The 26,425-nt window shown below is 49.4% G+C and overlaps 10 protein-coding genes; 4 read left to right on the top strand and 6 right to left on the bottom strand.

Moving 5' to 3' along the window:
* Positions 1-710: 710 nt before the first annotated feature.
* Positions 711-2,502, top strand: FFUJ_12997 (probable glucose-6-phosphate isomerase; the record flags this gene model as incomplete). XM_023575631.1 has 4 exons in its annotated part: positions 711-1,210; positions 1,257-1,790; positions 1,835-1,941; positions 1,985-2,502. 4 exons carry the CDS (start codon positions 711-713, stop codon positions 2,500-2,502), a joined length of 1,659 nt encoding a protein of 552 aa, XP_023428912.1.
* A 4,056-nt stretch (positions 2,503-6,558) lies between these two features.
* On the top strand, positions 6,559-7,783 carry FFUJ_12996 (probable mannitol-1-phosphate dehydrogenase; the record flags this gene model as incomplete). XM_023575630.1 has 2 exons in its annotated part: positions 6,559-6,598; positions 6,648-7,783. 2 exons carry the CDS (start codon positions 6,559-6,561, stop codon positions 7,781-7,783), a joined length of 1,176 nt encoding a protein of 391 aa, XP_023428911.1.
* An 815-nt stretch (positions 7,784-8,598) lies between these two features.
* Positions 8,599-10,029, top strand: FFUJ_12995 (uncharacterized protein; the record flags this gene model as incomplete). Its single annotated transcript, XM_023575629.1, has 1 exon — positions 8,599-10,029. The coding sequence occupies one exon, from the start codon at positions 8,599-8,601 to the stop codon at positions 10,027-10,029; it is 1,431 nt and encodes a 476-aa protein (XP_023428910.1).
* Positions 10,030-10,082: 53 nt separating this feature from the next.
* FFUJ_14907 (uncharacterized protein) lies at positions 10,083-10,600 on the bottom strand (the record flags this gene model as incomplete). XM_023575627.1 has 3 exons in its annotated part: positions 10,083-10,231; positions 10,303-10,358; positions 10,485-10,600. 3 exons carry the CDS (start codon positions 10,598-10,600, stop codon positions 10,083-10,085), a joined length of 321 nt encoding a protein of 106 aa, XP_023429591.1.
* A 1,000-nt stretch (positions 10,601-11,600) lies between these two features.
* On the bottom strand, positions 11,601-12,362 carry FFUJ_12994 (uncharacterized protein; the record flags this gene model as incomplete). XM_023575626.1 has 3 exons in its annotated part: positions 11,601-11,680; positions 11,848-11,885; positions 11,962-12,362. The coding sequence occupies 3 exons, from the start codon at positions 12,360-12,362 to the stop codon at positions 11,601-11,603; spliced, it is 519 nt and encodes a 172-aa protein (XP_023428909.1).
* Positions 12,363-13,093: 731 nt separating this feature from the next.
* FFUJ_12993 (uncharacterized protein) lies at positions 13,094-13,840 on the bottom strand (the record flags this gene model as incomplete). Its single annotated transcript, XM_023575625.1, has 1 exon — positions 13,094-13,840. The coding sequence occupies one exon, from the start codon at positions 13,838-13,840 to the stop codon at positions 13,094-13,096; it is 747 nt and encodes a 248-aa protein (XP_023428908.1).
* Positions 13,841-14,147: 307 nt separating this feature from the next.
* Positions 14,148-15,026, bottom strand: FFUJ_12992 (uncharacterized protein; the record flags this gene model as incomplete). Its single annotated transcript, XM_023575624.1, has 1 exon — positions 14,148-15,026. The coding sequence occupies one exon, from the start codon at positions 15,024-15,026 to the stop codon at positions 14,148-14,150; it is 879 nt and encodes a 292-aa protein (XP_023428907.1).
* A 2,901-nt stretch (positions 15,027-17,927) lies between these two features.
* Positions 17,928-19,597, top strand: FFUJ_12991 (probable sugar transport protein STL1; the record flags this gene model as incomplete). XM_023575623.1 has 2 exons in its annotated part: positions 17,928-19,313; positions 19,361-19,597. The coding sequence occupies 2 exons, from the start codon at positions 17,928-17,930 to the stop codon at positions 19,595-19,597; spliced, it is 1,623 nt and encodes a 540-aa protein (XP_023428906.1).
* Positions 19,598-21,136: 1,539 nt separating this feature from the next.
* Positions 21,137-22,342, bottom strand: FFUJ_12990 (uncharacterized protein; the record flags this gene model as incomplete). Its single annotated transcript, XM_023575622.1, has 1 exon — positions 21,137-22,342. The coding sequence occupies one exon, from the start codon at positions 22,340-22,342 to the stop codon at positions 21,137-21,139; it is 1,206 nt and encodes a 401-aa protein (XP_023428905.1).
* Positions 22,343-23,029: 687 nt separating this feature from the next.
* FFUJ_12989 (related to microbial serine proteinase) lies at positions 23,030-26,291 on the bottom strand (the record flags this gene model as incomplete). XM_023575621.1 has 6 exons in its annotated part: positions 23,030-23,734; positions 23,782-24,333; positions 24,391-24,576; positions 24,624-24,692; positions 24,742-24,798; positions 24,846-26,291. The coding sequence occupies 6 exons, from the start codon at positions 26,289-26,291 to the stop codon at positions 23,030-23,032; spliced, it is 3,015 nt and encodes a 1,004-aa protein (XP_023428904.1).
* Positions 26,292-26,425: the final 134 nt, after the last annotated feature.

The raw sequence follows: 26,425 nt of genomic DNA, 5'->3' as shown, positions 1-26,425 counted from the left end.
GCTGTCCTTGGTGTCTCAGCCGGAGGTGATGCGGGCCAACCACGGCGAGTGCGCGGCATAACCGGAGCCCCTTGACTGACTGACTGTAGAGCCTCCACTGAGGTTATGACGCATGCAGGATAAAAGGAACAAGAGGCTAATATGATTATGGAGACATGACGAAAAGATTTGGAAAAATTCAGTCAGCCAACCTTGATGATTTGTAAATTTGGTAACAATTGTTAAGTAAGGCGGGGCATTTAGTTATAAGCTGTTGAAGAGCTCTTGTTTTTAGCTTGGAGAGCATGGTGAAGCGTCATGCTGTCATTGGAGGGGTTAGCTGACATTTGCGAGACAGATACAACAATTGAGAGACAATGGTAAAATGAGTGATAAAAAGATGTCATATCATTGACCTCAAGCAGTTTGAAGTGGTATCATGATAGTATCAATCAAATAGACTGTCCCTATAGAACAAGAAAGAATTGATCATGGTTGAAGTGGGATGATGAATGAATGCCCCCACTCCGCCCATGCCGCTCTCTGCTCTTCCCCTCCCCCTCCATTGACATTGGATCCATCGGAGCTCTACCTTACCATGAGACGCACCCAAGACAATTCAGAGACATAACCTCATTTCCCCTCCCACTCATTTCCTGATCTGATATTTCTTCCCTTCTTTCCATCACCTCCATCCTTATTTCCCATAACTATATCTATACAACATCAATATGGCCCCCGCAAACACTCTCCCCGCCTGGTCTGACCTCCAGGCCCATCGCGACAGCGTCGGCAAGTCCTTCGTCCTCAAAGAGGCATTCGCTTCCGACCCCCAGCGATTCGACCGCTTCACCCGAACCTTCACCTCCGACGGCGTGTCCTCCGAGATCCTCTTCGACTTCTCCAAGAACTTCCTCACAGATGAGACCCTTGATCTCCTCGTCAAGCTCGCCGAGCAGGCTGGCGTTGAGAAGAAGCGCGATGCCATGTTTGCCGGCGAGAAGATCAACTTCACCGAGGGTCGCGCAGTGTACCACACTGCTCTGCGAAATGTCGGTGGTTGGGATATGAAGGTTGACGGTGTTGATGTCATGAACACCAAGGGTGGTGTCAATGAGGTTCTTGAGCACATGAAGGAGTTTTCTGAGCAGGTTCGAAGTGGAGAGTGGAAGGGATACACTGGCAAGAAGCTCACAACCATCATCAACATTGGCATTGGTGGTTCTGATCTGTAAGACGCTCGATTGCTCGTATTGTACTGGACTGACACCTTGCAGCGGCCCTGTCATGGTCACTGAAGCTCTCAAGCACTACGGCGCTGAAGACATGACCCTTCATTTCGTCTCCAACATTGACGGAACTCACATCGCCGAGGCCCTCAAGAACTCTGACCCTGAGACCACTCTCTTCCTCATCGCCTCCAAGACCTTCACCACCGCAGAGACCACCACCAACGCCAACACAGCCAAGAAGTGGTTCCTCGAAAAGACCGACAACAAGGGCGACATCGCCAAGCACTTCGTTGCTCTCTCCACCAACGAGGAGGAGGTCACCAAGTTCGGTATCGACAGCAAGAACATGTTTGGCTTTGAGAGCTGGGTTGGTGGCCGATACTCTGTCTGGAGTGCCATTGGCCTGAGCATTGCTCTCTACGTTGGCTTTGACAACTTCCACAAGTTCCTTAGCGGTGCTCATGCCATGGATAAGCACTTCCGCGAGACTCCTCTCAAGGACAACATTCCTCTTCTTGGTGGTCTGTTGAGTGTCTGGTACTCTGACTTTTTCCAGGCTCAGACTCACCTTGTCGCTCCGTAAGTCAGCCAGAATATGCGAGTATGTAGACTAACAATTATAGCTTCGACCAATACCTCCACCGATTCCCTGCCTACCTCCAGCAGCTCTCCATGGAGTCCAACGGAAAGACCATCACCTCTGATGGATCTTCTGCCAAGTACACCACTGGTAAGTGGATAACCTCCTGCATAAAACCCAGCTAACGTCCCAGGCCCCATTCTCTTCGGCGAGCCCTGCACCAACGCTCAGCACTCCTTCTTCCAGCTCGTCCACCAAGGCACCAAGCTGATCCCCACCGACTTCATCCTCGCCGCCAAGTCTCACAACCCTGTCAGCGACAATCTCCACCAGAAGATGCTCGCGTCCAACTACTTCGCCCAGGCTGAGGCTCTCATGGTCGGCAAGACAGACGATCAGGTCCGTGCCGAGGGTACTCCCGAGGAGCTTGTTCCTCACAAGCGCTTCCTTGGAAACCGACCCACGACCTCCATCCTTGTCGGCGGCGCCATTGGTCCCGCCGAGCTGGGTGCCCTGATCGTGTACTACGAGCACCTCACCTTTACCGAGGGTGCCATCTGGGACATCAACAGCTTTGACCAGTGGGGTGTTGAGCTGGGCAAGGTCCTGGCCAAGAAGATCCTCAAGGAGCTTGATGAGGCGGGCAATGGTGAGGGACACGATGCCTCTACTGGTGGACTGATTGGAGCGTTTAAGAAGTATGGTAACTAAAAAGGAGAATTGAGTGTTAATGGATAGCGAGTGGAACGATGTTGATAATGATTAAAGATAGCATGAATAAGTTTGACGGCCTATGCTCTGGACTGTGTCTGATATCCGTGCATGCGTATGAAGTCTCTGTACATGTTGAGACGCAAAGGTACTCGTAAGTATGATGAAGAGAGTTATGTAGCATTGATCGCTGTGTATCGTGATTATCTGCCTACCTTTTTCAGATTTCCTTGTTATTCTCAGATGTCGATTGCATTGCAACGTCAAACACGGCACAAGAAGACGGCACAAGTATATCATGCACCTGCGCGATTTCTCACATTTGCATATCAAATCGCAACACCTTATCAGTTGGATTTATACTAATGACACGTGGAACAAGGCACCTCGGTCAAATGAGTGTTTACATATGTTTGTATCGAGGTTCCGTGTCTCCGGCAGATGTATGCATTTCCGCTTTGGGTAGTGTCACTGCTTGAGTAAATGCGTCTACGTAGATCGGTCCATTCAAAGAGCATCGAGGCACTGCCACTTTTTGAGAGCATTGATACCGTTAGAGTCCAGGTGCATTGAGAATGCTGCGCTTAAGAACATTGGCTCGTTTGAGCGTCAATGGTGAGACGAGCAGGTGAGGTTCAAGCATGTGGAGTTTTGCGGGGGAATATGGGGAAGAGGGGGGAATTGCTCCTCTGAGGGTGTAGACGGTGGTATGTTTGTGAGATATATCACGCAGAGACTTATCACATCGGGGTTATAACGGTGCTTTTTATCGCGGGGGAATCCCCAGACCTGAAGCGCAGGAGTGAGATGGAGGGCGGGGAAATGGAGATTAGGGGGTTGTGTGTTGGTTGAAGCGAGAGTGAGTGCTTGGGTCTAGATGTTCAAGGTGCTGTGATGTTTGATGTTGACGTTGGCTTATCACGATATTGACAGTGCACGGGAGTTAATTCGGCTCATGTCGGGAACAACATGTTTGTCTTCTGAGTCTGGGTTACAAAGCGACGATCTCTTGAAACAAGAACAAAAGATCGTCATTGAAGTCACGGCATCCGAAGCGAGGTTTGCATGCATGCAGTCAAGGTGATTCCATCTGAATAAGCCGCAGTCAAAGCGAACTGCATCCAAACATCTCTACCAATCAACATCACGAACCAAAACTGCGAAGTCCGTTCTGATTTCGTCAGTCCCAACTCCACTCACACTAGCCCTCCTCCAATGCAATACAACAAGACACGGAAGAATTTTTGTGCAGGACATTGTCATTGGTGAGTGTGAGTGGGTAACTCCTCTGACGTCGAAACTTGAGGCTTTTCACGATGTTCTCGCTCCCGCGTCGATGACGAGATGTTTGAGTGGTTCACCTGCAATCTTTTTCTTGGTTGGAGATATGCTATGCTACATCGGTGAGGGATGGTGGCTTGGACCCCTACTATAGACACTTGAGATGAGAGACAGTAACAAACGGTTCAACACCTCCAACTGAGCATGGAGTTGAAGATAGAGACGAGGATGATGGGCTTGGAATTGAGTTCCGAAATCTGTTGAGTCGTATAGACAATAAGATTCAGCCTGAAGAGATACAGTTTCCCTTTCCCAGATCAACAGGTCCCGCGGTAACCGACCGAAGATAACTGAAGGCATCGCCAATCAGAATACAGCGCTAAACAGTGAGAGAAACGCCTGAACGGTGCATCTTGGCTCTGTTGCTCCACTGACGGTTGATTCGCTACAGCGTTATCTACGGAGGGAGGCTATGCTAGAACGGACGGAAGCGGGTTCGTCGGGGTTGAGGGCCGAACGGAAAAGGGTTACGACTTGATCCGAAATGCCTCAAGCCCAGACAAATGCACTCAGATAGAATACGCCCTTAGAGTTGAGCCAGTTTGAGGTTTTGAGGGAATTATGCTTGAATAGTGGCATGGTTCGGTGATTCTACGGTAGAGTAGAGGAATACGGTGGCAGAAATGATCCGTTTGACCCCTGGAAGAACAGGAACCAGACCAGAGGCTCAAGGGAGGGGGAGGGGTAACCCTGGATGTAGGATATGACGTATTAGTATGCAGTTTGAACTTCATTGGGAGAGTAAGACAATAGTCGACGCCCGTATCTGACGGGATGCAGTTACACAGATGACAACGATATTTGTTTACTTGTGATCACTGCTCCTAGACCACGAGACAGTAACACAGAGCACGAGATACACCACAAGTCCTATCACTATCTCAAGAATTACACGTGCTGCATCAAACCTGAACAGTCTATATTTCGCGCTGTTACTGCACCGGAAATATTCTGCATGTGTGATACCCCAAGCATTGCCGAAAGTCTTCACATGCATGACGCCCGTTTCAACTCATCATCATCAGTCACTTCTGATTGACTAGCCTCAAAAAAAAAGGGATACACGCGAAAAGCCGCCGTGAGCGCCGTCTAATTTGATGTCCCCATCTCCACACCCCTGCATCGTAAGGAACAAAGAAAAAAGCAGACAGAGAGGGAACCCTTGTTTGGGGCTCAGACGGAGGGGAATGGCCGAAATACCGACGATGATTGAAAACATATGATGGTGATGATTAAATCACAAAAATGGGATTAAAAAGGGGGAATTAAATATGGATATTGAAGAAGAGGTCATAAAATAGGGGAAAAGGACGATAGATCGAAAGGCATCGTGATATTGAACAAGTGATGTCAATTGCTGCCCCAGAGAAGAGAGAATTGTGGAAAACCTGGGGTGTTCTGGAGGTAACACTGTTAGTTTAGGTACCTTAGTGTTGCACTGCGTTAGAGGGAAAACCACAGTCCGTCTCTTTCACGGTGACCCACGATGCAGCCAGTCGACGTCAGAGGTGGGATTGACACGAAAACGGTTTACTTGACAAGAATATCCACTTTTTTACACGGATCGAGCAGTATCTAGATGATTCTAGGTTTAGTAATTGTTTCTATTGCCTGATGTTGTTTTCTGTATATATCTCGTGAAAGAACCCTCAAGATAAAGTCAGGGTAAATACCATAGTCGTGGCGATGTTAAAAATCTGAATACCCTGAAAAATGAAAGCATGTGGCGTGAGACAGGGTCCTTTTCCCTCTACAGAAGAGGCACTTTCGGGCAGAGGTGAGGTGAGGTTGCAGTGGGACATGCATGCAGAACAACCCCGGGCCCTGTGCGAACACCCTGTAGAGCGCCGGATAACCTCCGTAAGGCAGTGGAGGCGGCTTCACCAGTTACATTACGGTCGGTGAAACGGTAGAGGGGGTTGATCCACATTGGTGAGGTTGTGGTTATTTGTTTGTCAGCTTATTGGAGGCCTGTTGAACAGTTGTCATGTATGAGTGAGCATGTTACTGATCTGTGTCTCCGACTGACAATTCGTTGAACTGGTTAGAGATGGATATGGTTTCGGCGAGGCTACGGTGTAATGATAACAGTGAGAGAGACGGTAACTATCCAATGGATCATCGCTGGGATGGACACGGGCTAGAGTGTCGGATGGTTGTTTGACAAACAGACGGCGCCAAGATAAGGAGTCAGAGTGCTGAGGTCACCGAAAAGGACACAGAGTCCACTGTACCGATGATGGTATGGTACAGGTACTGATACAACCGTAATGTACTGTACTTTACGGGCTATGACCGTGAGTGAGTCGGGCTGGGCTGGGCTGGGGGCTGTACTTGGCATGAGTCTCCACTTGCCCGAGTTGAACTCAAACTTGACTCGGTGGGACCTGCCAGAGCCAGACCGGACCCATAACCCAGTCTTGACCATGGCAAGAACAACACAGTACGTACCATGATGGCATCAATGGGTCCCCTTCCCGTCATCGTCACCCTCAACCCTCCAACAAGAGACAAGGAGGGTGGCTTTGATCTAGACATATAAACCCGTCTTCCCCCCTCGATACGGTCACCGTTTTCATCCATTCCATCCATCACCACTTTCAACTCCTAAGCACTCTTCTATTGCTTCCTATTTGAGGCATTCGCACTCAATACATCTGAGACTCTTACATACTCATACATCCACTTACATACAAACCCCACACTACCGCAATCATGGGCAAGACTGCTGTTCACTTTGGCGCTGGCAACATCGGTATGTCTTTTGTCGCTCAACGCTCTAACCTCTCGTGCTAACTATCCAGGCCGTGGCTTTGTTGCCTGCTTCCTTCACAACTCTGGCTATGATGTCGTCTTCGCTGATGTCAACGACTCAATCGTCAACCAACTCAACAACACTCCCTCATACCGCGTCATCGAAGTCGGCTCTGAAGCTACCGTCGAGAACACCATCACAAATTACAAGGCCATCAACTCAAGGACGCACGAGGAGGACCTGATTGAGACCATCCGCACAGCTGAGATCGTCACTTGCTCAGTCGGTCCCAACATCCTCAAGTTCATCGCCCCTGTCATCGCTAAGGGTATTGACCGCCGATCAACAGAAGAGTCTCCCCTGCATGTCATTGCTTGCGAGAACGCCATCGGTGCCACTGATACCCTTGCCGAGCACATCAAGAACAACACTGATGCCTCTCGTCTTGAGGACCACCACCTCCGAGCCCGATATGCCAACTCTGCTATTGACAGAATTGTCCCCGCTCAGGACCCCGATGCTGGTCTTGACGTGACACTCGAGAAGTTCTTTGAGTGGGTCGTTGACCGCACTCCCTTTGAGGATGTTGGCATCCCCGACATCAAGGGCATCAACTGGGTTGACAACCTCGAGCCCTTCATTGAGCGCAAGCTCTTTACCGTCAACACTGGCCACGCCACCGCTGCCTACCACGGTTACAACCGAAGAAAGCGCACTGTCTACGATGCTCTCCAGGACAAGGACATCATGGCCGAGGTTCGCGGTGCACTTATGGAGACCAAGAACCTGATCGTCTCCAAGCATGCTATTGACGAGGAGGCCCAGGCCGCTTACGTTGAGAAGATCATCAAGCGAATTGGCAACCCCCATCTTGAGGATGCCGTCGAGCGTGTCGGCCGCGCTCCTCTCCGAAAGCTGTCTCGCAAGGAGCGATTCATCGGCCCTGCTGCTGAGCTCGCTGAGAACGATCAGCCCATCAAGTACCTCCTCGACGCTATCGAGATGGCCTTCCGCTTCCAGGATGTCCCCGATGACGAGGAGTCCAAGCAGCTCGCCGAGATCATGTCCGAGAACGGCCCTGAGGACGTTGTCAAGCAGGTCTGCGGTATTCAGGATAACGAGAAGATCTTCCCTCAATTGGTCAACGTTGTCCAGCGCGTCCAGGCCGACAGCGCTGAGGAATAAGCGGTTTCTATTCAGTGCGATTAACTAGAAGAGATGGAGCCACAGGTACAAAGTGGCATGGCATGGCGTTTACGAGATATGACACACAATTTGCTTCAATGGCAGCATGGCGCAGGAAGGACTGGGATTCAATTCGAGCCTAAGGCATGATTATAGATTGATAGCACTGAATAAATCGGTTGCTCAACTACATTTGTTAACAATGAATTGTGATTGCTGTGACTTGTGACTAATATGAATCGAATGATGAGATGTTGGAGAGTGACTGGAAATAGTGGCAAGATGAGGCATTTCGTCCATCGGGCCTTACGGCATTAATCACGGCCCAACATGGCGATGCCGACGTTGATATGCACAATTAATTAATCTCGTCAAATGCCAATTGTCGCATGTCCTACCCTGCATCTGCACTGATACTGACGGAGATCGGATGTTGCGTTCCCCTGTAGCAGCCGGGATCATATCTCGATACGTCGCCAACGGAGATCCGATCCCGTCGCCAGCCAATGTCCCGAAACAAAATTCCTCATTCGCTGTAACGTTTGTCAGAAATAGTCTGAGGAACAACTTCCAATTCGCCGTGAATAGTCTGAGGCATACGTCGATATCATGAGATGAGATTCGGCCCAGTTCCCTGGACAACTCCACTAAGAGCCGCTAGCGCGATCCCTTTTTAACCTTTAACCATCCGATCGGGAGGTCCGTAATCTTGCATCAGACCACGATTTGCATACCCACACCAACCAAAAGCCGATCCCTTGAAGGCCCCACGGCATACGGGAGAATATCCAAGAGAAGAGACTGCTTCGTATACGATGCTCAAAGCGCTGTGGCTGGCTGGCCTGGCCACCGCCTCAATCACCATCCAAGTCCACCGTGTCGACCCATTGCCCTTCAGCGCGTCAGGTATCGCTACATCAGCTACTGATCTCTTCTCGCGGAGTTGTCCAGAAGAAGCCGAGAACACAGCCTCACTACTCGCATCGTCGTTCGATGATCTCTCGGGAAGAAATGTATTCCCCTCGTCGGATGGGTTTGTGAGGGGTGCTGTTGAGGCGTGGGCTAAGCACGAGCATCTCATCCTACGCCCTGATGAGATCTGGTTTGAAGTTCTGGCGCAGATGAATGTCTACATGAGTACCCACTCTGAAGCACTCCGGCATTTATTCGTTGATCACTCTGGGCGCGAAAAGATTACAGTGGAGGGCTTTTCATGGGACGGCATCATTGGTGCGTTTAGAGGGGAGATTCAGAGCAGGGTTAAGACGGGGTGGTTGTTGGATTGGATAAAGCCCGGTTTTAGCACTTCGACTGCTCAGGATGATGTTACGGCTACGGTGTTGATGATGGGGCTGATGCAGCATTTCTTTGAGTATGAGGGCATGATGGTATGTGGAATACCGAGTGTGACACTACTAGGGGAGAGGGAGGATTGGGTTAAGCTGGGGGAGAAGGTTGAGAAGTTGAAGGAGTTTGGGGATGAGGCGGCTGGGTTTGCGGAGAGGTTGAGGCCGATTATGAAGAGGTTTGTTAGTAGTTGGGGTGTTGATGGTGAGGGAGATGGGGAGACAAGGTTGTTCTGGGAGCAGATTGTTAGGGCGAAGAAGAAGTGGTCTTGTGGGGAGGGGGCGAGTGAGTGGGATGTTTCAGGGTGGATTACAGGATTTATGCATTGGGACCGTGATGGGAAGGTTAGAGGAGTCTATGAGGATTGGTATGATAATTGGGACGACGAGGATGAAGAAGAAGCTGGAGTGAAAGTCGAAGAGGTCAAAAAAGACGATACCAAGGCTGAGGAAAAGAAAGAGGAGAAAGCCGAAGAGGTTCAGATGGGCATCTTCCCCAACGACTGGTCCATCACAATCGACGGACAGAGCTACATCCCCTGCACCCTCTCCGACATCAGCATCGGCTACGCCAAAGCGCCCCTGACCATGAAGAACTACCCCTCACCAGGCGTTGACACACAAGCCTATCTCGTAGCAGGCAACGTCGGCGTCGAGAAGAAGAACACGCCTGGGGGAGTCATGGCGCAGCCTGTGAGCGGGTGGTTTGTGTATGCGGGTGTTGATGCGAATTATAGTGCTGGGCCCTGGATTGGCAGTGGTGAGGAGTTGGGAGGGATCGCGGGGGGGATTGTGAGCTGCAAGGCTGCTTTGGAGGAGAGTGGTAAAGAGGAGGAGGGGAAGAAGGGGGGTAATGAGAAGGAGAAGGAGAAGGGGGAGCAGGAAGTAAAGGATTTGTAATTGTAATATCTAATGATAGGAAGAAGAGAAGGATATGATGGACTAGTATAGAGTTATGTGGGAAATACAGGCTTGGGGGCTTTCCATCCTCGACAGCAGAAGCTGGGCATATTGTGCATTTTCTTTCCGAGATAACCCCAGGGAGGATCACAGCCGTTCATTTTCTGTTTCCATGCGTCTTCGTTGAATTGATAGTAGTTGCCTGACATGCGTTAGATGTGCTCTGTGAACAAGATGGGAGAGGGGAGGATGGAAAGGGGAGAGGAGACGTACCATCTTGACAGGCGCAGATGCGAGGAAGACAGCAGTTGTTTGGTTTGGAGATTACGCTGGTATCTTTAGTAGGTTGACATTGAGGCTGCAGGTTGAGACGAGGTAGAGAGTGAAATCAGCGACTTGTAGGATAGACTGGGTTTGGACTGATGACGTTGTGTAGATGGGGAGGGGAGACATACTAGTGATAACACCCACTGCTTGCTTTCTCTGGAACAGGTTTGAGAACAACCGGCTCGGGAGGGGGAGTAGTAGCCGCGAGTGCGACAAGTGTCAGTGTAGCGAGTGTGAACTTCATGTTTCTTGCGTTGAGCTGAAACGGTATCGAACTAGAGGGGAGGGAGATAGTTCATATAGTTGATATGTCATGCTTTGGAAAGCTTGAGATTGATTTGAGATGAGTCTGGGGACAGTGAGTCAAGCATTGGGAGTGGACGCACAGTTGTTGGAGGTTTGGTGGTCCCTTTGTTGACTTAAGTCGAAAGCAGGGCGAGGGCAGGGAATGGGAATGAGATGCTTTGTTTGTGCTATTTTGGGAAAGAGAGTGCCTGAAATAGAAATGAAAGGAAAGGAAAGGATTGAGGGTCTTTTATTGACAGTGGTTCTTGTGATGTGAGTGAGTATCGCTTAGGCTACTTCATCTTGACGGAGGGGACACCTGGCGATGTTGATCTAATTGGCCCCGGTGCGTTTTCTCGCGGTAAACGAACCTTGGTGAGTTACTTTCCATCCACGGGTCAGATGAGAAGTGAAAGGACTCAAGCGATTACAACTCTGCTGAGATGTGATCCGATCAAGTGCTTGGTAGGAGACTGAGCTTGTCCATTGCTCTACTGGATACGACGTACCCATCCTCGCCGGGATGAGATGGACAAAGAGGAAGCTTGGTAAGACAGAAAGAATTTGCGGAATGAGTGTCGGAGCTGTATAGATGGGCGGTGATCAGAGAAATGTGTCTTGGGCTGACGTTGATGAGGGAAGAGATCACAGTGCAGTTGAGCGTTGCTCTTGGGGATGTTCCGGCCCGTCTTCGCACGCAACGCCTTTCACGTTGGAAGCAGTTATGGAACAGGACATCTGACGCTGACACTGTGTGCTTCGTGTAGTCTCTCTTGTTCGTTAGTAAGTCGGGTTGGAGCATCTTCACGAGACAGCAACGGACAGGCTCTCTACAGCTTCGTATCCCGATGTTCAGAATGCGTAAAACAAGTCGCTGTTGTATATTGTCTACCCATATCTTCAAAGAATGTCTTGTAAACCGTCGCTGAGTCAAATGCGCCCATCTGTCTCGGTCCCTCTTATATGCCGTCACCGTCCACCGGTCGTCGCAATATCTGGAACGGAACGCGGTCGCTGGTACCCAACTCGATAGTGTATGCTTAGGTCATGTCAGATAACTCCTATGGGAAGCCAACATAGCTCGGCTTGCATCGTAAACGCTTCAGTTAAGCCCCAAACCATCATATTAAGTCATTCTCTGCTGCCCTGAATCCCATTATCGTCAATACAAGCAATACAAGCAAGCCTGCCTAACTGATGACTTACCGAATCGGTGGCAGGCGCGGGACACGGTGCCGGGCACGCTATATAACGGTCCGTGTATCGGAAGTAGGCATTTCACACGGAATGACCTCTACCCTCTTAAAAGGGAAAACATACCGCCGAAGTTCAGACAACTCCCTCATGGCGTTTTGTGTCGAGATGCGGAATGTGATGGGGCCTTGGATCTGGTTTGAGCGCATGCTGCGCCAATGGTGAGAGGGAGGATCGCTGTGGAGAGCGGGCCTGATGGTTATCTGTAGCTGAACAAATGATGGCCGAGTCCAGGTGACGGTCCAGTAACCATCAATGCCGTCTTGGGGCTCGTATAAGAGGCGAGGGAGGGGATGGTAATGTTGGGCGAGGTCTGTTGTTAGGAGGGCTTGATGGTAGGCGTTACTCATCAGGTCGGTAATGGAGGGTTCTTGTAGACTTTGATCTTGGGAGCTTTGATCTTGTGGACTTTCATCTTGTGAACTGGCGAGTAATCTTGCCAGGCGGGATGCATGGTAGCAGTTCATTGTGGTAATAATGATTTAACGAGAGACTGATGATGATATTGATGAGAGAAGATAGACTACGGGAAGACTTGGTGATATGATTGAGGGCAAGTAAGAGCCAAGTCCGACCTTGTACTCGGATGATCATGAAAGAAGGAGTCAACCACCTCAGCTTCGGGTGCCTCTGTCATTACCGAAGTATCAGACTTGCTCAGGACCTTTACCCTAAGTGATAAAAATACTTAGGTAAATCTAGCGTAAGCTAAGGGGTTTCTTTAATAGGGTTATTTAAATTGCTGGGGCTGGAGACGGTGGTATTATGTTGTTCATTGCCTTTAGCACGGCGAAGATATGTCCTGCGATGAGGTTCCTAGTGTGACTTGGACGGCTGCGAGGTGTTCGCTGTTGGCTGTTGGCAGTGTAAAGGTGGAGAGTGAAGGATACCTTATGAACTGCACTCGGCCATTCTCACGTAACTATACTGAAATATTGAGGGGTGCGCTTCAACTGATCTCAATGGCGTCTACTAATTTTCTCATTATTCATTTCTTGTACAGTCTGTGTGAACCCTCTGATGTCCCTTCGCAGGAGATGTCTTGACAAATTGCTGCAACTACCAAAGCTCAGCTCAAAGCACCATGAGGAAAAGAAAGAGAACCAACCGAATCAACTTTAAATGATGCCGCGATATAAGTGCCATGTCAATGCCTCATCCGCTCATGCTACCCCAGTTCCTCGCTGACAACCCAGCATCACTCTCGAACACACAAAACCTCAATCCCAACAGCCCTCCCAAACGCAACCAAACTCTCCTCACTGATCGGTTCATCAAAGATCAACTCCCCTTCCCCACGCCCAATCCTCTCCTCCACATCACCACAAGACTTCGCCATGATGATCGACCACGCACATTCACCCCCCGACGGTCCCCTCCGAAAGCACGACAGCGTCATCCCCGGAACAATCGAAGGCGGACGATTCGTATTGCTCCCATCTGGGCTGGCTGCCAGTCTCGCAAGCCATATGTTTCGCGGGCCGGGAACGCGCCAGCAGATGTTAACCTGGGGTCCTGTTGTGTCGCAGTTGACAACGTAGAAGCCGCCTGATGCGATGATGCATGCGCGGGAGACTTGGGTTAGTCTGCGGCTGGAGAGGACGGGGGCTGAGCCGTCGTAGATCGCTGGAGGTATTTCGCTCCGTGGAGGTTGGATGTCTTGTTCTTGCGCACGTTGCTGGTACTGCCGTTCTTCTTGGCGCCATCGGCTCAGCGCTCTTTCAGGGAGACTGTTGATGTGAACGTAACTGACACAGTCGTCGAAGACAACTAAACCGCTTCGCGGCAACTCGTCAACATCCTCGACTACAGTTTCTACCGTGCGAGGCTCATCATCCGTTTCGAGTGTATTATCGTCAGAATGTCGCGGGCGGCCTCTTCTTGTTGGAGTGTGCGGTTGATCAGTGCCGTGCTGATGCTCGTGAAGATGGTGATGCTTTGCCATTTTGTAGTAACTTGGGTTGAGTTATTGCAGTGATCTGAGTGTTGTAGCTGAGCAGGAATTAATGACGAAAGATATGGCTTGGGTGCAATGTGAGCTGACTTGATCAGCTGCCATTTTTTACTGACACGAGGGCGAGGCTGTCACTTCACACTTGTGAATCATTACACGGGACGCACAGTGCCACACAAAGACTTGCTGATTCAGATCATTTCTCGTGAATTCTGTTACATTTCCATGCCTTCGTTCATGTTCATACCATCCCAGGCCACTTTCGCCCTCAGTCCAGTCCACATCCTCCAAACCACCCTCAATCTCGTAAGACCTCGAATCCCACGAGTCTTCCAAGCACAGAAATGCTTTCACACCCGCTTGGAAGAATCTCACCCTCTCCACGCTCGAGAAGTTCGGGTCCGCGACCGCCACAACTACTCACAATCATGGAAACAATCTCCTTACAGTCAGGTTTTATAAAGAAGCCCATGTAGGGCAAGTCCGGCGGAGCTGCTGCTTCAAAAAGATCAACGAATCCTTTGTACGTGTAATCCAGAGACTGCATGCTGATTCTCAACAGCCATATGTTTCGCTGGCCAGGGACTCGCCAGCAGATATTGACTTGTGGACCAGCTGGGTCACAATTGATGACACGAAAACAACGCTCGGTGTCGATGACGCGAGCCTTGTCGATGACTGTTATGTTGTCGCTTTGTTGAGGATGAGCAGGGTGATGCTGAGATTCTTTCCGGGACCCGGGTCGCTCGGGGCAGTCACTGGTTCTGGCCTTTTTCCTTAGAGGACCCTCCTGATGATCGTCGCTGTTGAATTGGGTGTTTGTGGTTGTGAAGCGAGCTTGTGCTTGAAGCGACAGAGCGTCGAGGTTGAGGATGTCGAGGCAGTCATCGAATACCACGGCGCCCATTCTTCTAACCATAGTTAGAGCGTCAGATTGCTCTTGCTGGACTGGGCTAGGGACACGGTTCTCTGGCTTTTGCTGGTCTTCGGTATCACCCCTCTCACTGTGCTCCTCCTCCTCCTCATCATCTTCGGCCGCTGGTTCCTCGCTATTGTGACCGGCCACTTCTTGGTTTAGAGGCTCATCGTTTTGCGGGGCATTTGGAGGTAGACCAGGCGGGAAGGGGTAGGTGTAATGGTAGTGGTAATGATGGTGGTAGACATGATGCTGTTCCATTTCGATGCACCGACTTGACGCAGTCACGATGAGCTATCGCAGCGATCTTGAGTACTGTCGCGTTGCGATCGTGAGATGAACAGAAGAGAAATGAATGAAGCGCGAGATCGGCTTTTGTTGTTGATGTGAGCGATGGCATTGCTGGCGGTCTTTTGCACCGGCAACACAGAAGAGGCTGCCATTTCGCGACTGTGAATCACTGCCCGCAAATGACACACTGCCAGACAGTGGCGCCTCCATTGAGAACACTCTTGATAAAATAATCATATGAGTAAGGGATAATAAAATGAGGAGAGTGTTCTAATGCAGCAAAGCATTATACCAAGTACTGCATTGTTGTGTTGAAGGTGTGAGCTGACGGTCGCATTCTCAGTGACCATCGACACCACGGGCGCTCACAACCGCAGCTACCATCGCGACCAGTAATGCAGTAAAAACGAGATCAAAATAAAAATACTTTGCACTCGTGAGATTGATAATTCACAATTCTCGATTTCATGAAGTCGTCGCAGATCTTCACGAGTGGCGATTTTCCCCAGCTTCAATCCCCTCACAAAAAATGCATCAGAACTCCTCCCCCAGACCCCAAACCTCCGCATCCCATCATCTCGTCAACTTAACCTTGTGCCAGAAAAAAATTGGCCCAGCAGCTGGAGAAGTCCCTGCTTCTCGGTCTAAAGCTCGGCGAAAAAAGACTCCATTGTGGGTGAGATAAAAAGGGTCCACGAGGTTCAGAGTGACACTTTTAATACTGGGTCGCGTGTCACAGGTTTAGCACGTCAGTCAATTAAAGGCCATCAGCAATGAATCGCAATGAACAGGGAGGGCATGCTGAAGAGCTGGTGATGTAAAAAAGACTAGATGTTAATGCTTGTTTACTACAATTGTTTCCTACAATAGCTCACTGTCACTGAGCATGAGTTGACAAGACCCTCAGCCCAAAACAAGGATATCCCATCTCACCAACATCGTCATCTTGGCAGTCTCGTTAAATCCTCATTATGCCCGCCTAGACGCTCGGCTAACTCCCGTTCTTGCGCCGCTATCCGCCTGCCAAGGCATCTTTTCTCCGTCGGAAGGATCGCCAAGACAAGAGCGGTTCCGAGTCTCATTGGCACGCATGTTGCATGCTGCTGTATGTACCGTAGAAGGTGGTTGTGAGATTGAGATTAGTTGCGGCTTAAAAGCTGACGAATCTGAATCTCACAAAACCGCAATTACCAAAAGAAGCAACCCGAGAGTCACTTGAAAGGAATCGTAAAGTTTAATTGCGCAGAGGGATCGGCGTATACGACGGTCTTGAGTAAGGGAGTGTGGACGATCAGTGCTGTCTATAGGTTGAGATAGGAGATAATCCGATGTCGGGTCAATGGATAACAATGCCAGTCTCTTAATCAGTAACTTGACTTGTAATCATGCAATTGTTCATATCCTGTGCAGCCAAGTTTTGGCGGTGATGCCAATGTTCTAGCATCGCCAAGTTTGCAAGTTCAGGTCCCCAACTGATGATCTCCCGCGGCCAAGAAACGTGCGTTCAACGACGTGCATTTCCTGTCCCTATTTTCTATCCAGTTCTATGGAATTGTCAGTAAGATCAACGGTTTGACAAGCAGCGCTCAATTGGACCCTTTGATCATCTTCCCCAGACCCAATTCACCGTTGAATGTCATTGCGTGAGGTCCACTGAAAACACCACTGAATGGACCTAACCTCCACTGAAGTAGCGAACCTCGCACTTCGAGATTGTTTTCGCTTGCAAGAGAAAACTCTGAACTTTATTGCACTCTCCACGCCAATTAAACAATTCCAAGGCAGAGCAATTCCTCACAACGATAATTTGTCACCAACAACCACTCCGAACCACAAATCCTGCCTCTTCTCCACGTAAACTGGAACCTCAATCACGCATTGAGCTCTTTGTCCGCTCCTCATAAGGACATGATCTTCAGTTCCCACCCCCGACCTTTGAGGCCCGATATTTTTTCACAATCCCCAGGTTCCTGTTTTTTTTCGCCATTTTTTTTAGACGAGAGCTGTGGACTTTGGGGAAGACCCTTTGATCGTCATCCACACGAACCATCGACTGTAAATCACCAGAAGCACTTCACTGTGATTGTTGTTTATCGTATAACTTCACGTGTAGAGCCTCGGCTCTATCATGCTTAATCACTAGCACCATCGTGGACATATCCCCTGAACCAATGACGTCTCTGCCGCTCTAGATGATCGCCACGACAAGGGTTCTTCTGGACCAAATAGAACGTTTCATCCGCTAGCACTTCAGCACTAAAAAAACATGCCGTTTTTTCAGGCGCCTTTGCCGCCTTGCACTTGACGTCACGGTTTTGTCTGCTTTCAGTAACACCGAGGTTCGCCTGCCCTGCTTCTTGGCAGATCCGAAGGAGTCGGAAGACGGCATCTGCAGTGTGCGTGCCCCGTAAGGCAGCGCCTGAGACTCACAGTGGTTAGAGTGACCTACCGTGGTTAGAGCGACTTCCAGTGCTGTTGATAGGTTTTTAGTGGTGAGTTACAGTGGACGCCTTGTGAACGACTCAGGCGTGGGGATCTCCAATATTCCTTCGGTCCACCCACTGTGACACTCCAGGTCTTTCAAGGGACTTTTTCGTTCTTTGACCAACTTTTCGACTTCTTTCAAGGATGATCGTTACTTCCAACCCGTGGAGATAGTGGACCGTACGTGGAGAAGTAGTAATACACTCACTTCAGAATTTTCGCATCCCAGACTCCCTCTCCCACTTACACTCTAATCGCTCTGTACGCTGTCAACATATAAACCCTCTCACCTCCCCCAATGCTTCCCTCACCAAGCTCCCCCATCTTCCCAGCTCTAGACGAGCTCCCCCCTCAAACATAGCAGGTCTATAGCCCCCCTCCGTCACCATGCCTCCCTCCTTCGCAGGCCTGACGGGCAAGAAATTGTCCCTGGCCATATCTACCGTCGCAACGACTGGTTTCCTCCTCTTCGGATATGACCAAGGTGTGATGTCTGGTATTATCGACGCAGACCCTTTCCATGATTACTTCCCTGAGACAAAGGACAGTACCATGCAGGGTTTCGTAACGGCTATTTACGAGATTGGTTGCTTGCTCGGCGCCATGTTCATCCTTTGGATTGGTGATCTGCTTGGTCGTCGAAGGGCCATGATTCTCGGTGGTTGGATCATGATCGTTGGTGTCATCATCCAAGTCACTGCTATGAAGGGCCACAAGGCTCTTGCGCAGCTCATCATCGGACGAACAATCACTGGTGTCGGAAACGGCATCAATACATCCACCATCCCAACATACCAAGCTGAGTGTTCCACCACCACCAACAGAGGTCTCCTCATCTGCATCGAGGGTGGTATCATCGCTTTCGGTACCCTCATCGCATACTGGATCGACTACGGCTGCTCCTACGGTCCCCAGGACCTCACATGGCGCTTCCCCATTGCCTTCCAGTGCGTCTTCGGTCTTATCCTCTGCGTCTCGATGGTCTGGCTGCCAGAATCTCCCCGCTGGCTTCTCACCCACGACCGACACGAGGAAGCCGAGCGTGTCATCGCCGCCATTCGCGGCTTCGAAGTCGACAGTGACGAGACCCGCGCTGAACGCGACCGTGTCGTCGACTCAATTCGTGCCTCTGGTTTCGCTGCTCAGAAGAGCACACCCGTCAAGGCTCTCTTCACTGGTGGAAAGACACAGCACTTCCGCCGTATGCTTCTCGGTTCGGGATCGCAGTTCATGCAGCAGGTTGGTGGCTGCAACGCTGTTATCTACTACTTCCCTATTCTGTGCACCGACATCTTTGGCGATAAGAACTTTGCTCTTCTGCTTGGCGGCGTCAACATGATTGTCTACTCCATCTTTGCGACTTCATCATGGTTCCTTATCGAGCGTGTCGGTCGTCGCAAGTTGCTCCTCATTGGTACTGCTGGTCAGATGCTTTCCATGTTCTTGACAATGGGTTTCCTCATCCCTGGTGGTTCTGACCCTGGTAACAATGCGCCTCAGATCTCAAAGGGTGCTATCGCTGGTCTCTTCACCTACATTGCTTCGTTCGGTGCTACCTGGCTGCCTCTTCCCTGGTTGTATCCCGCTGAGATCAACCCCCTCAAGACCCGCGGCAAGGCTAACGCTACATCTACCTGCACCAACTGGCTGTTCAACTTTGTCATCGTCATGATCGTCCCCATCATGATCTCCAACATCCACTGGGGAACCTATCTCTTCTTCGGCTGCGCCAACGCCACATTCTTCCCCATCCTTTACTGGTTCTACCCCGAGGTAAGCATCCCCACTTCGTCTCTGCAATCACAACTAACAAATCACAGACTGCCAACCGATCTCTCGAGGAAATCGACATCATCTTCGCCAAGGGTTTCGTCGAGAAGATGTCGTATGTTCAAGCCGCCAAGGAGCTTCCCTTCCTTTCTCACGAGGAAGTCGAGCGCGAGGCTATCCGACTTGGTCTCGTTGATGAGTCAAGCCGCGGTGGAGTTTTGGAGAAGCCAAATGAGGAGAGCGGCACAGTCCGCGACGACTCTGGCTTCAACTCTGAGAAGTCTTAGATTCACTCATGAGTTTTGTTTCATATAGAAACGTTTGTGTTAGAACACATTTTGGATACCCTTTTTTACTTTAGAGTCATGAAGACTAGGAGCCATTTGGCATTATAGAGTTATAGATCAATAGACCACTATAACGAGCATCAACCTTAACCCATTACCTTGACGACTTACACCGTGATCTCCGCATCTATTCTCCAATTTACAGCGTGTGGCGAAAACTCTTTCCCCGACATTTCCCCCAAGTCCTCCTTGGAGATTAGATTACTCTTACATAAACCCCGTGGATACCAATATGACGATCCCTTCCTTTCAGAATAATTAAAATTGGAGAAGCGCCCGGAGGAGTCCTCCGCGTTTACCCAGAGGAACCACTTGTTTTTGTGGAGTTGGTCTCAGGCAGTTATTTCCTTTGACTTTGAAGCAGTGGTAGGGATGAAATATGGTTGGTTGGTTGGTCTACATGTTCATCGGCGGATGTCCCGTTTTGGAAAGCCGAGAACTGAATCATTGCACTGCATTCAGTGTGAACAGTCTGTTTGGGAGGAATCATGTCGTGGACTTTTTGTTATCAAGACCCATAATTGGCGCATCTTGCATTTCTTACCTGCCCCGTGGGGATACGGTTGCGGGATTGTTGTGAAACGCGGAGATAAGCATACCTCAGCGTTGGAAGCGAGGGTATGAGAATGACATCAGTGGATTTCGGAGAGAAAGCTCTAAATGGTCAGGAAATGTGCGATAATCAAATCTTATAATTACGTCTTCCAGCTTGGATACTAAGAGATAAGTGATATTAAGACGTAAGGGAGATATCTTTGCATTTCTGCCTACCCTGAGTGAGAATTGACAGAGTCGAGTTGGTTCAATGAACAAGACATCCCAAAGGGAACATCAGTCCCAGCTTTCGACAATTTCCGCTTTTGTTTATACCGTCCATATTTTGATCGGAATGTAATCGACGCCATGCTCCATACGCATGAAACGAAAGCAAGAATATTTGTGCAAGCGTTAAGTTGTAACCCCGAGGCTCCAAACTGAAAAGCCTAGAACTCTTGCTGGTAGACTAGTTGTTGTCTGAGTTACAAAGCTTGAAAATAGGTATGAAGTTCAGGGCCACGACGAGACTTTTCACAGAGACGTCTTACTGAAATATCCGAGGGCGAACATAGAAACGTCCTAACCCCAATTGAGGACGCCTTTACTGAACGTAGGATCTGTGATTCTACGGGTCTCTTGTTTCGTTCGTTTATGAGTAAGCGAGAAGCTGTGTATACGCAAGAGGATTTTGTGAGATGAGTACTGATCAACGGTAGCTCTTGGGCTGGCGCAGTTGGTATACTGAAGTGAGATCGATTCCCCAATGGACTCCCATGTTCTAGGAAGTCGCTGATACGAACATATGTGACATAAGATGTTAGCAACATCGATATCAAGTAAACTCAGCCCCCGGGGAGCAAAAGAACTCTTGACCCTGGGCCATGCTGTCAAAACCAAGTAATTCCATTACCCACCAAGATAAAGATACCCCGAGACTCCAACTCAATCGTTAGTGACAATTTCTACCATAGGTATGTCTACTTCTATGGGCCATTGGTTGTATGACTGGTTTTGCTGAGCAACCTCGTAGATCATCCACCCAGTAACAGGCTTTATTCCCAGTTTCGTCTCATCCAATTCCACATTACGTCTTCTGTCTTCAAAAGGATCAAAAGCTGGGACATAACCTTCAGGGCCAGGGACAGCCTGCATACCAACTGATCCAGCAAGCATCTTGCAATTATACAAAGTACCGTTATCGTTCACTTCAACCGGAACAGTGACGTATCCACAGGGAATGTCATCTGTATCGACGTGGAGATACATCAAATCCCCAAGGGTGCCATTTCCTGGACTGGAGAGCCCAGCCTTTCCTTCGTCGTCCCAGTAGCAAAACGCCGTGATCCAGCCTGTCATTGTCTTGGAACCCGACATTTCGTGTATATTGACAATTTGATTCCAGAATATATGGATAGCGGGGTCGTAAGGCTGAGTGAAAGTGAGAACCATGTTTCGAATAATCGGTCGCAGGAGCATGGCAAACTGAATAGGTTCCTCACCCATTTCATACAGTCTATCAAGTCTATTGAGTATATCTTCGTAGTCGGTTATTTCTCCGAGGAGTGTTACCGAAGGGATGCCACACTCCATTCCGAATGCATAGGAGAAGTATTTCTGCAGCGCGCCCATAAGGAGCACAGAGCCAACAACCCGATCATTGTCAGTGGTTGTCGAGAACGACGGAAGAATCCATTCTAGAAAAGCAGGATCTTTGATGTTCTTTGCGATCTCGAGGGTCATTTTCTGAGAGAGATTTCCGTAATCAGCAGTATGCAGAGTCGCGAAATCGATGACCTCAAGCCTTTTCTGACCATCGTGACTAACGAAGTAACCCCGCATCTTTTCAGAATTGGCGTTGATGTAAGTACTGAGTTGAGTGATTATAGCGAACCAGACATCTTCGGGGCGAATGGTGAGATGATGGTGGGTGCTGTATGCGTAGAACGATGACCAGACGAGACCATTCCTCGAAGCTGATACATGATTTTCTTCAAGAGAGCCGTTGATGGAGAATGAGCTTTGGATGATTTGTTTGCATCCATCTGCTTCTTGGGAACTCGCTCCTCGTAAGAGCTGTGAAGTGTTTTCAGCTTTGGGGTGCTGCCAAGAACTGGCTTTACTATTGGGAATGGTGACTGTGATAGGCATTCTTGGTTGTTGAGATTATTTCTTTGGCAAAGAAGTGTTTAAATTATGAAGAACAAATTCATCTGTAGCGTCGGTTACCACCGTCCTTTTTTATAGGTAAAATGGTCCTGCAACGAAGCTGGGGGGGTTGAAAGAAGCTTCAACCACGCTGATGATGGCTGCTTACCTGACTCGGACATGGCGGTAATATAGTCAGATGACCTTGGAATTGTTTTAATTGGTATATGAGAGAGCTGTACGTAGTGGTGCGTGGGAATGCTTCAGGCAACCGCCTTTGCTGCGGCACAGCACTCGTATTGATATGTTTTGCCTAATTACCCAGCTGCCACGACTCAACAGTCCAATGATTTGAACACACTTCTCCTCCACGATGGCAAAACCTGTCTTGGGGATTGTAACAACTTGTGATCCTGGCTATAGCGTGGGAAGTATACGGTAAGGAGTTGGTCCCGTTGGCTATAACTGACCAAGTTCTGACGACTCATCAGAAGTTGGTTTACGTTGATACTCTAGTCGATTTCTTTATCCTAGGCTTAACCTTCATATCCCTCAAACCAGACTTTCAGACAGTGATACAACACGCCAGCGAATTCGTACTTCGTAGATCGATGTCGACCTTGGATGTTAATTTGCAGGGCTAATAGCCCCAATAGTGATACTGGCCCTCTTCCCGGATAGGAAAGTCAACTACATCCCCTTCTTCAGGAAGAACCCAGCAAGCGTCGCTATATGTTCCAGCTGCTCGAGTGAAACACCCTCACTCCTCGACAACTTCTCCGCGACGGCACTAAACGTGTGCCAAACCTCTATATACTTATTATTCGTGTTCTGATTAGTCCCAATCCAATTCAACGCATACGCCATCTGCGCACGACTCCGTATCTTCTTCAAATCCTCCTCATCGATGGAAATATGGCTGTAGTTTATAGCAACCTTTGGCTCCAGCTTTCTATACTCTCTGGTATACAGGGCTCCTAATCTCACGCACTCGATCACAAGAGCTGCTAGGCCTGCTGCTAGACCGTTGGCGACAGAACTACCAGAGTGAGCGTCGAACTTTTCTAACTGAGTTTTCGTTTCGTTGTTATCAATTACAACTTCGTGCCCGGGGAAGATGAAATCGACGGTCTGGGAGTCGCCGACTGTGTCGACTATGTTGCCGGTTGCTTTTGCGGCGCCGATTCTGAAGCAGTGATGGCTGCTTGCGTGGGGATAGCTGACGTCTGCGGATTGTCCTTGGTCGCTGGCTGCGCAAAATATGAGACAGCCGTGTTTGCCAATGGCGTTGAAGATTGCGGTGTCGAACTGGCTTCTTAGTGGCTCTTCTGGGGGTTTGATGGTCCATGACATGCAGATGATCTGAGATCCTCTCTTGGCAGCATAGTTGATAGCCTAGCTCGTTAGAATCTTGAGCCAAAATCACTGAGGATGTCTCTCACCTTTACAGCACTGTCAGGCTTGATCTGAAGCTTCTTGGAATTTCCTGACCAGAAAGTCTGCAGTTTAATAACGTGGATAATAGCACTGGGGCATATCTTATGAATAAGCCTGGCCATTAATGTCCCGTGGCCAGAGGGGGAACTCCAGTACGGCGGCACGCGGGGCGTCGACCCTCCAGTTTGGTGATCAAAGCTCTGGCCCAAAAACGTGCGATCTCTGGTATCGTTTAGATCAGGGTGCATGATATCAACACCATCGTCAATCAGCGCCACTTCGACCGGTGGCAGAGAGGGATTATTGCCTCTGAGAGCCTTGATCTGCTTGAAGCGCTTTGAGAAGCTCGTCATGCATTCCATCCATTTGTGAGGATCGATTGAACGTTGCAATGGCTGAGGTCTTGCGTCTGGGACTTGGACGGTTGCCATGCGCACGCCACCGCCTGTTTTGGGAGGGATCACTTGAGGTTTTGGTCTTCCTTCGGGCCAGGAGTCGTGTAGTCGTTTCTCAAAGGCATTCAGATTCTCTATGGTTCGCTCGCGAGACTCAAGCCCCTAATGGATCATGTTAGTGATAAGACAAGCTAGGGCCCCTTTTAGGCATAGACGCACTTCATGTTGGAACAAGTGAATGACTTCCAGCGTAGGAATTGAAGCTAGACCTTCCTTCTCGGACCACGCTCTGAGAGTCGAGTTGCTGCCACTCCATTGGAGATGAACCTCGCGTAGATGAGTCCCGATCTTGCGAAGGGTGAGTGCATCGAGATCAAGACGTCTCCAGTCGAGAATTTCGACACCCTACAATATCTCAGCAATTGACAATCACCAGGAAACCCTAAACTTACAAGATCCTTCAAACACTCTTCGATCGCCTCGTCACTGTGAGATGGCTTTTCCATATCCTCCACAACAACCTGTTTCGTTAATTGGAAGAGAAGAGAGGTAGGTTCTCAGATATCTCACCTTGATGATTCGAGTGACAGACTTTCCTCTTAGCCAGTCAAAAAAGAATGTCATATCCTGATTCTGTCAACGACCAAGTACCTCGCATAAACAGTCTTTCTCACCTTTCTTCCTTGATGCCTCACATCAGGCTGTTCTCTACCCCCCTTGAGCCGAACTCTCGGAAACCCAACGTACTGTAGTGCTGTGTCAAACTGCAAATGCCCGAAATACTTCTTAAAGTCATCCTGGCTGACTGTGTTGGGTGGTCCAAAGTCAAACCAAAACTCTTTATCTGGATCATCTGGCAATCGTAAACTATCCGCTGCTCTCTCTGGGCTTAGTTTCCGCAAGGTCTCAAGTTTTAGTAGGTTGCCGATCGTTCTCGCTGCATCTTCCATCTCCTTCTCCTTCGACCCAGGCTTTTGCACTATGTCTGGTCGAGTTGCTGTCCCTGTCTTTACTCGAGTTATCGGCGTCAGAGACGGAGATTGCACTGGAGTTGTAGCGCCTTGGGGAGTTGCAGCAATGGAACCTCTTCGCTTGACACCTGGCGGAGGACCCATGCTTGTCTTTTCTGAGCCCGACTTTTCTGTCCTTGTTACGACTCTCTTTGCATCCTTCTTGGGGTCTACGCCTCTTTCAAGTTTGTACTCTACTCTCTTTGGGGCTGCTGCTGCCGGCTCTTGGACGGCGAGATCCTGAGCACGTCTTCGTCGACTCTCCAGGAACTTCTTCCGGGTGAGATGGTGGTATTGGTAGACTGATAGAGTGCGATTGAAGTCATCTGGATCTTGAATAGGTTCTTCCAAGAGGTCAGGACATGAGCGTAGAATCTCCTTGACCACCTCGACTTGACTGTTGCAACAGCACTCATACTCGACTGCACGGTGAAGAGCAGTGCGACGCTTTGTGTCCCGTACAAAGAACATGTCTCTAGGCACAAAGCCGCATACCTTGGTAAAGAACTCTGTTCTCTTGACTCCATTGTCAAAGATACAAGTCGCAGCGGCATGCAAGCAAGTAGTCTCACTACTCTCATCCCTGTTCTCATATCTTTTCTGCAACAGAGCATTATACTCTTGGCACGTAGTATCCTTAATCTTCAAGCATACTGACCAACCGAACAGCGAGTTATTAGCCAACAGCGCGCTGGTAAGAGGAATGCGCTTGTTGTTATCCGGTGACCAGAGTAAGTGCGCTGGGAGTTTGCGGATGGCTCGCCACATCAGCCATTGGAGGTTGACGGGCGGTTTGTGAATTCTGTGATCGTAGTCTGCGAGAAAGTGAAGAAAGTTCTTTCCTTCCTCGGTCGTGTTGTGCCATTCACTAAACCTGTCGTTGACGAATTTGAGCTGCTGGCTTGCTTTGTCGCTTGATTCAGATGATTGTAGGTTATTAGATAGTATTCGTGCCTCTTCGACATGACGCTCAAATTTGGCTTTGACGGGATCTTCGTCTAGTAGTGTTACGGACGCAGCTGGGAACTCATCTTCGTCAAGGTAAACTTCGTCGTCATCTTCTTCATGCGCTTGGGAGAACCCATTGGTGGCTTCATCGCTGTGATTCATGGTGACTCAAAACTCATGAAATGGTATGCGATTGGAAGATGAGGATGAATGAGAAGGCTGATTACGTGCATAAGTTAGAGCTGGTTTGTCAACTGAACAGGCCTGAGCCGCTTGACAACACGGGTTATCAGCCT

This window comes from Fusarium fujikuroi, chromosome FFUJ_chr04 (assembly GCF_900079805.1).
Source record: "Fusarium fujikuroi IMI 58289 draft genome, chromosome FFUJ_chr04".
NCBI classification, from domain to species: Eukaryota; Fungi; Ascomycota; class Sordariomycetes; order Hypocreales; family Nectriaceae; genus Fusarium; species Fusarium fujikuroi.
This window is presented reverse-complemented; position numbering and strand designations above follow the sequence as displayed.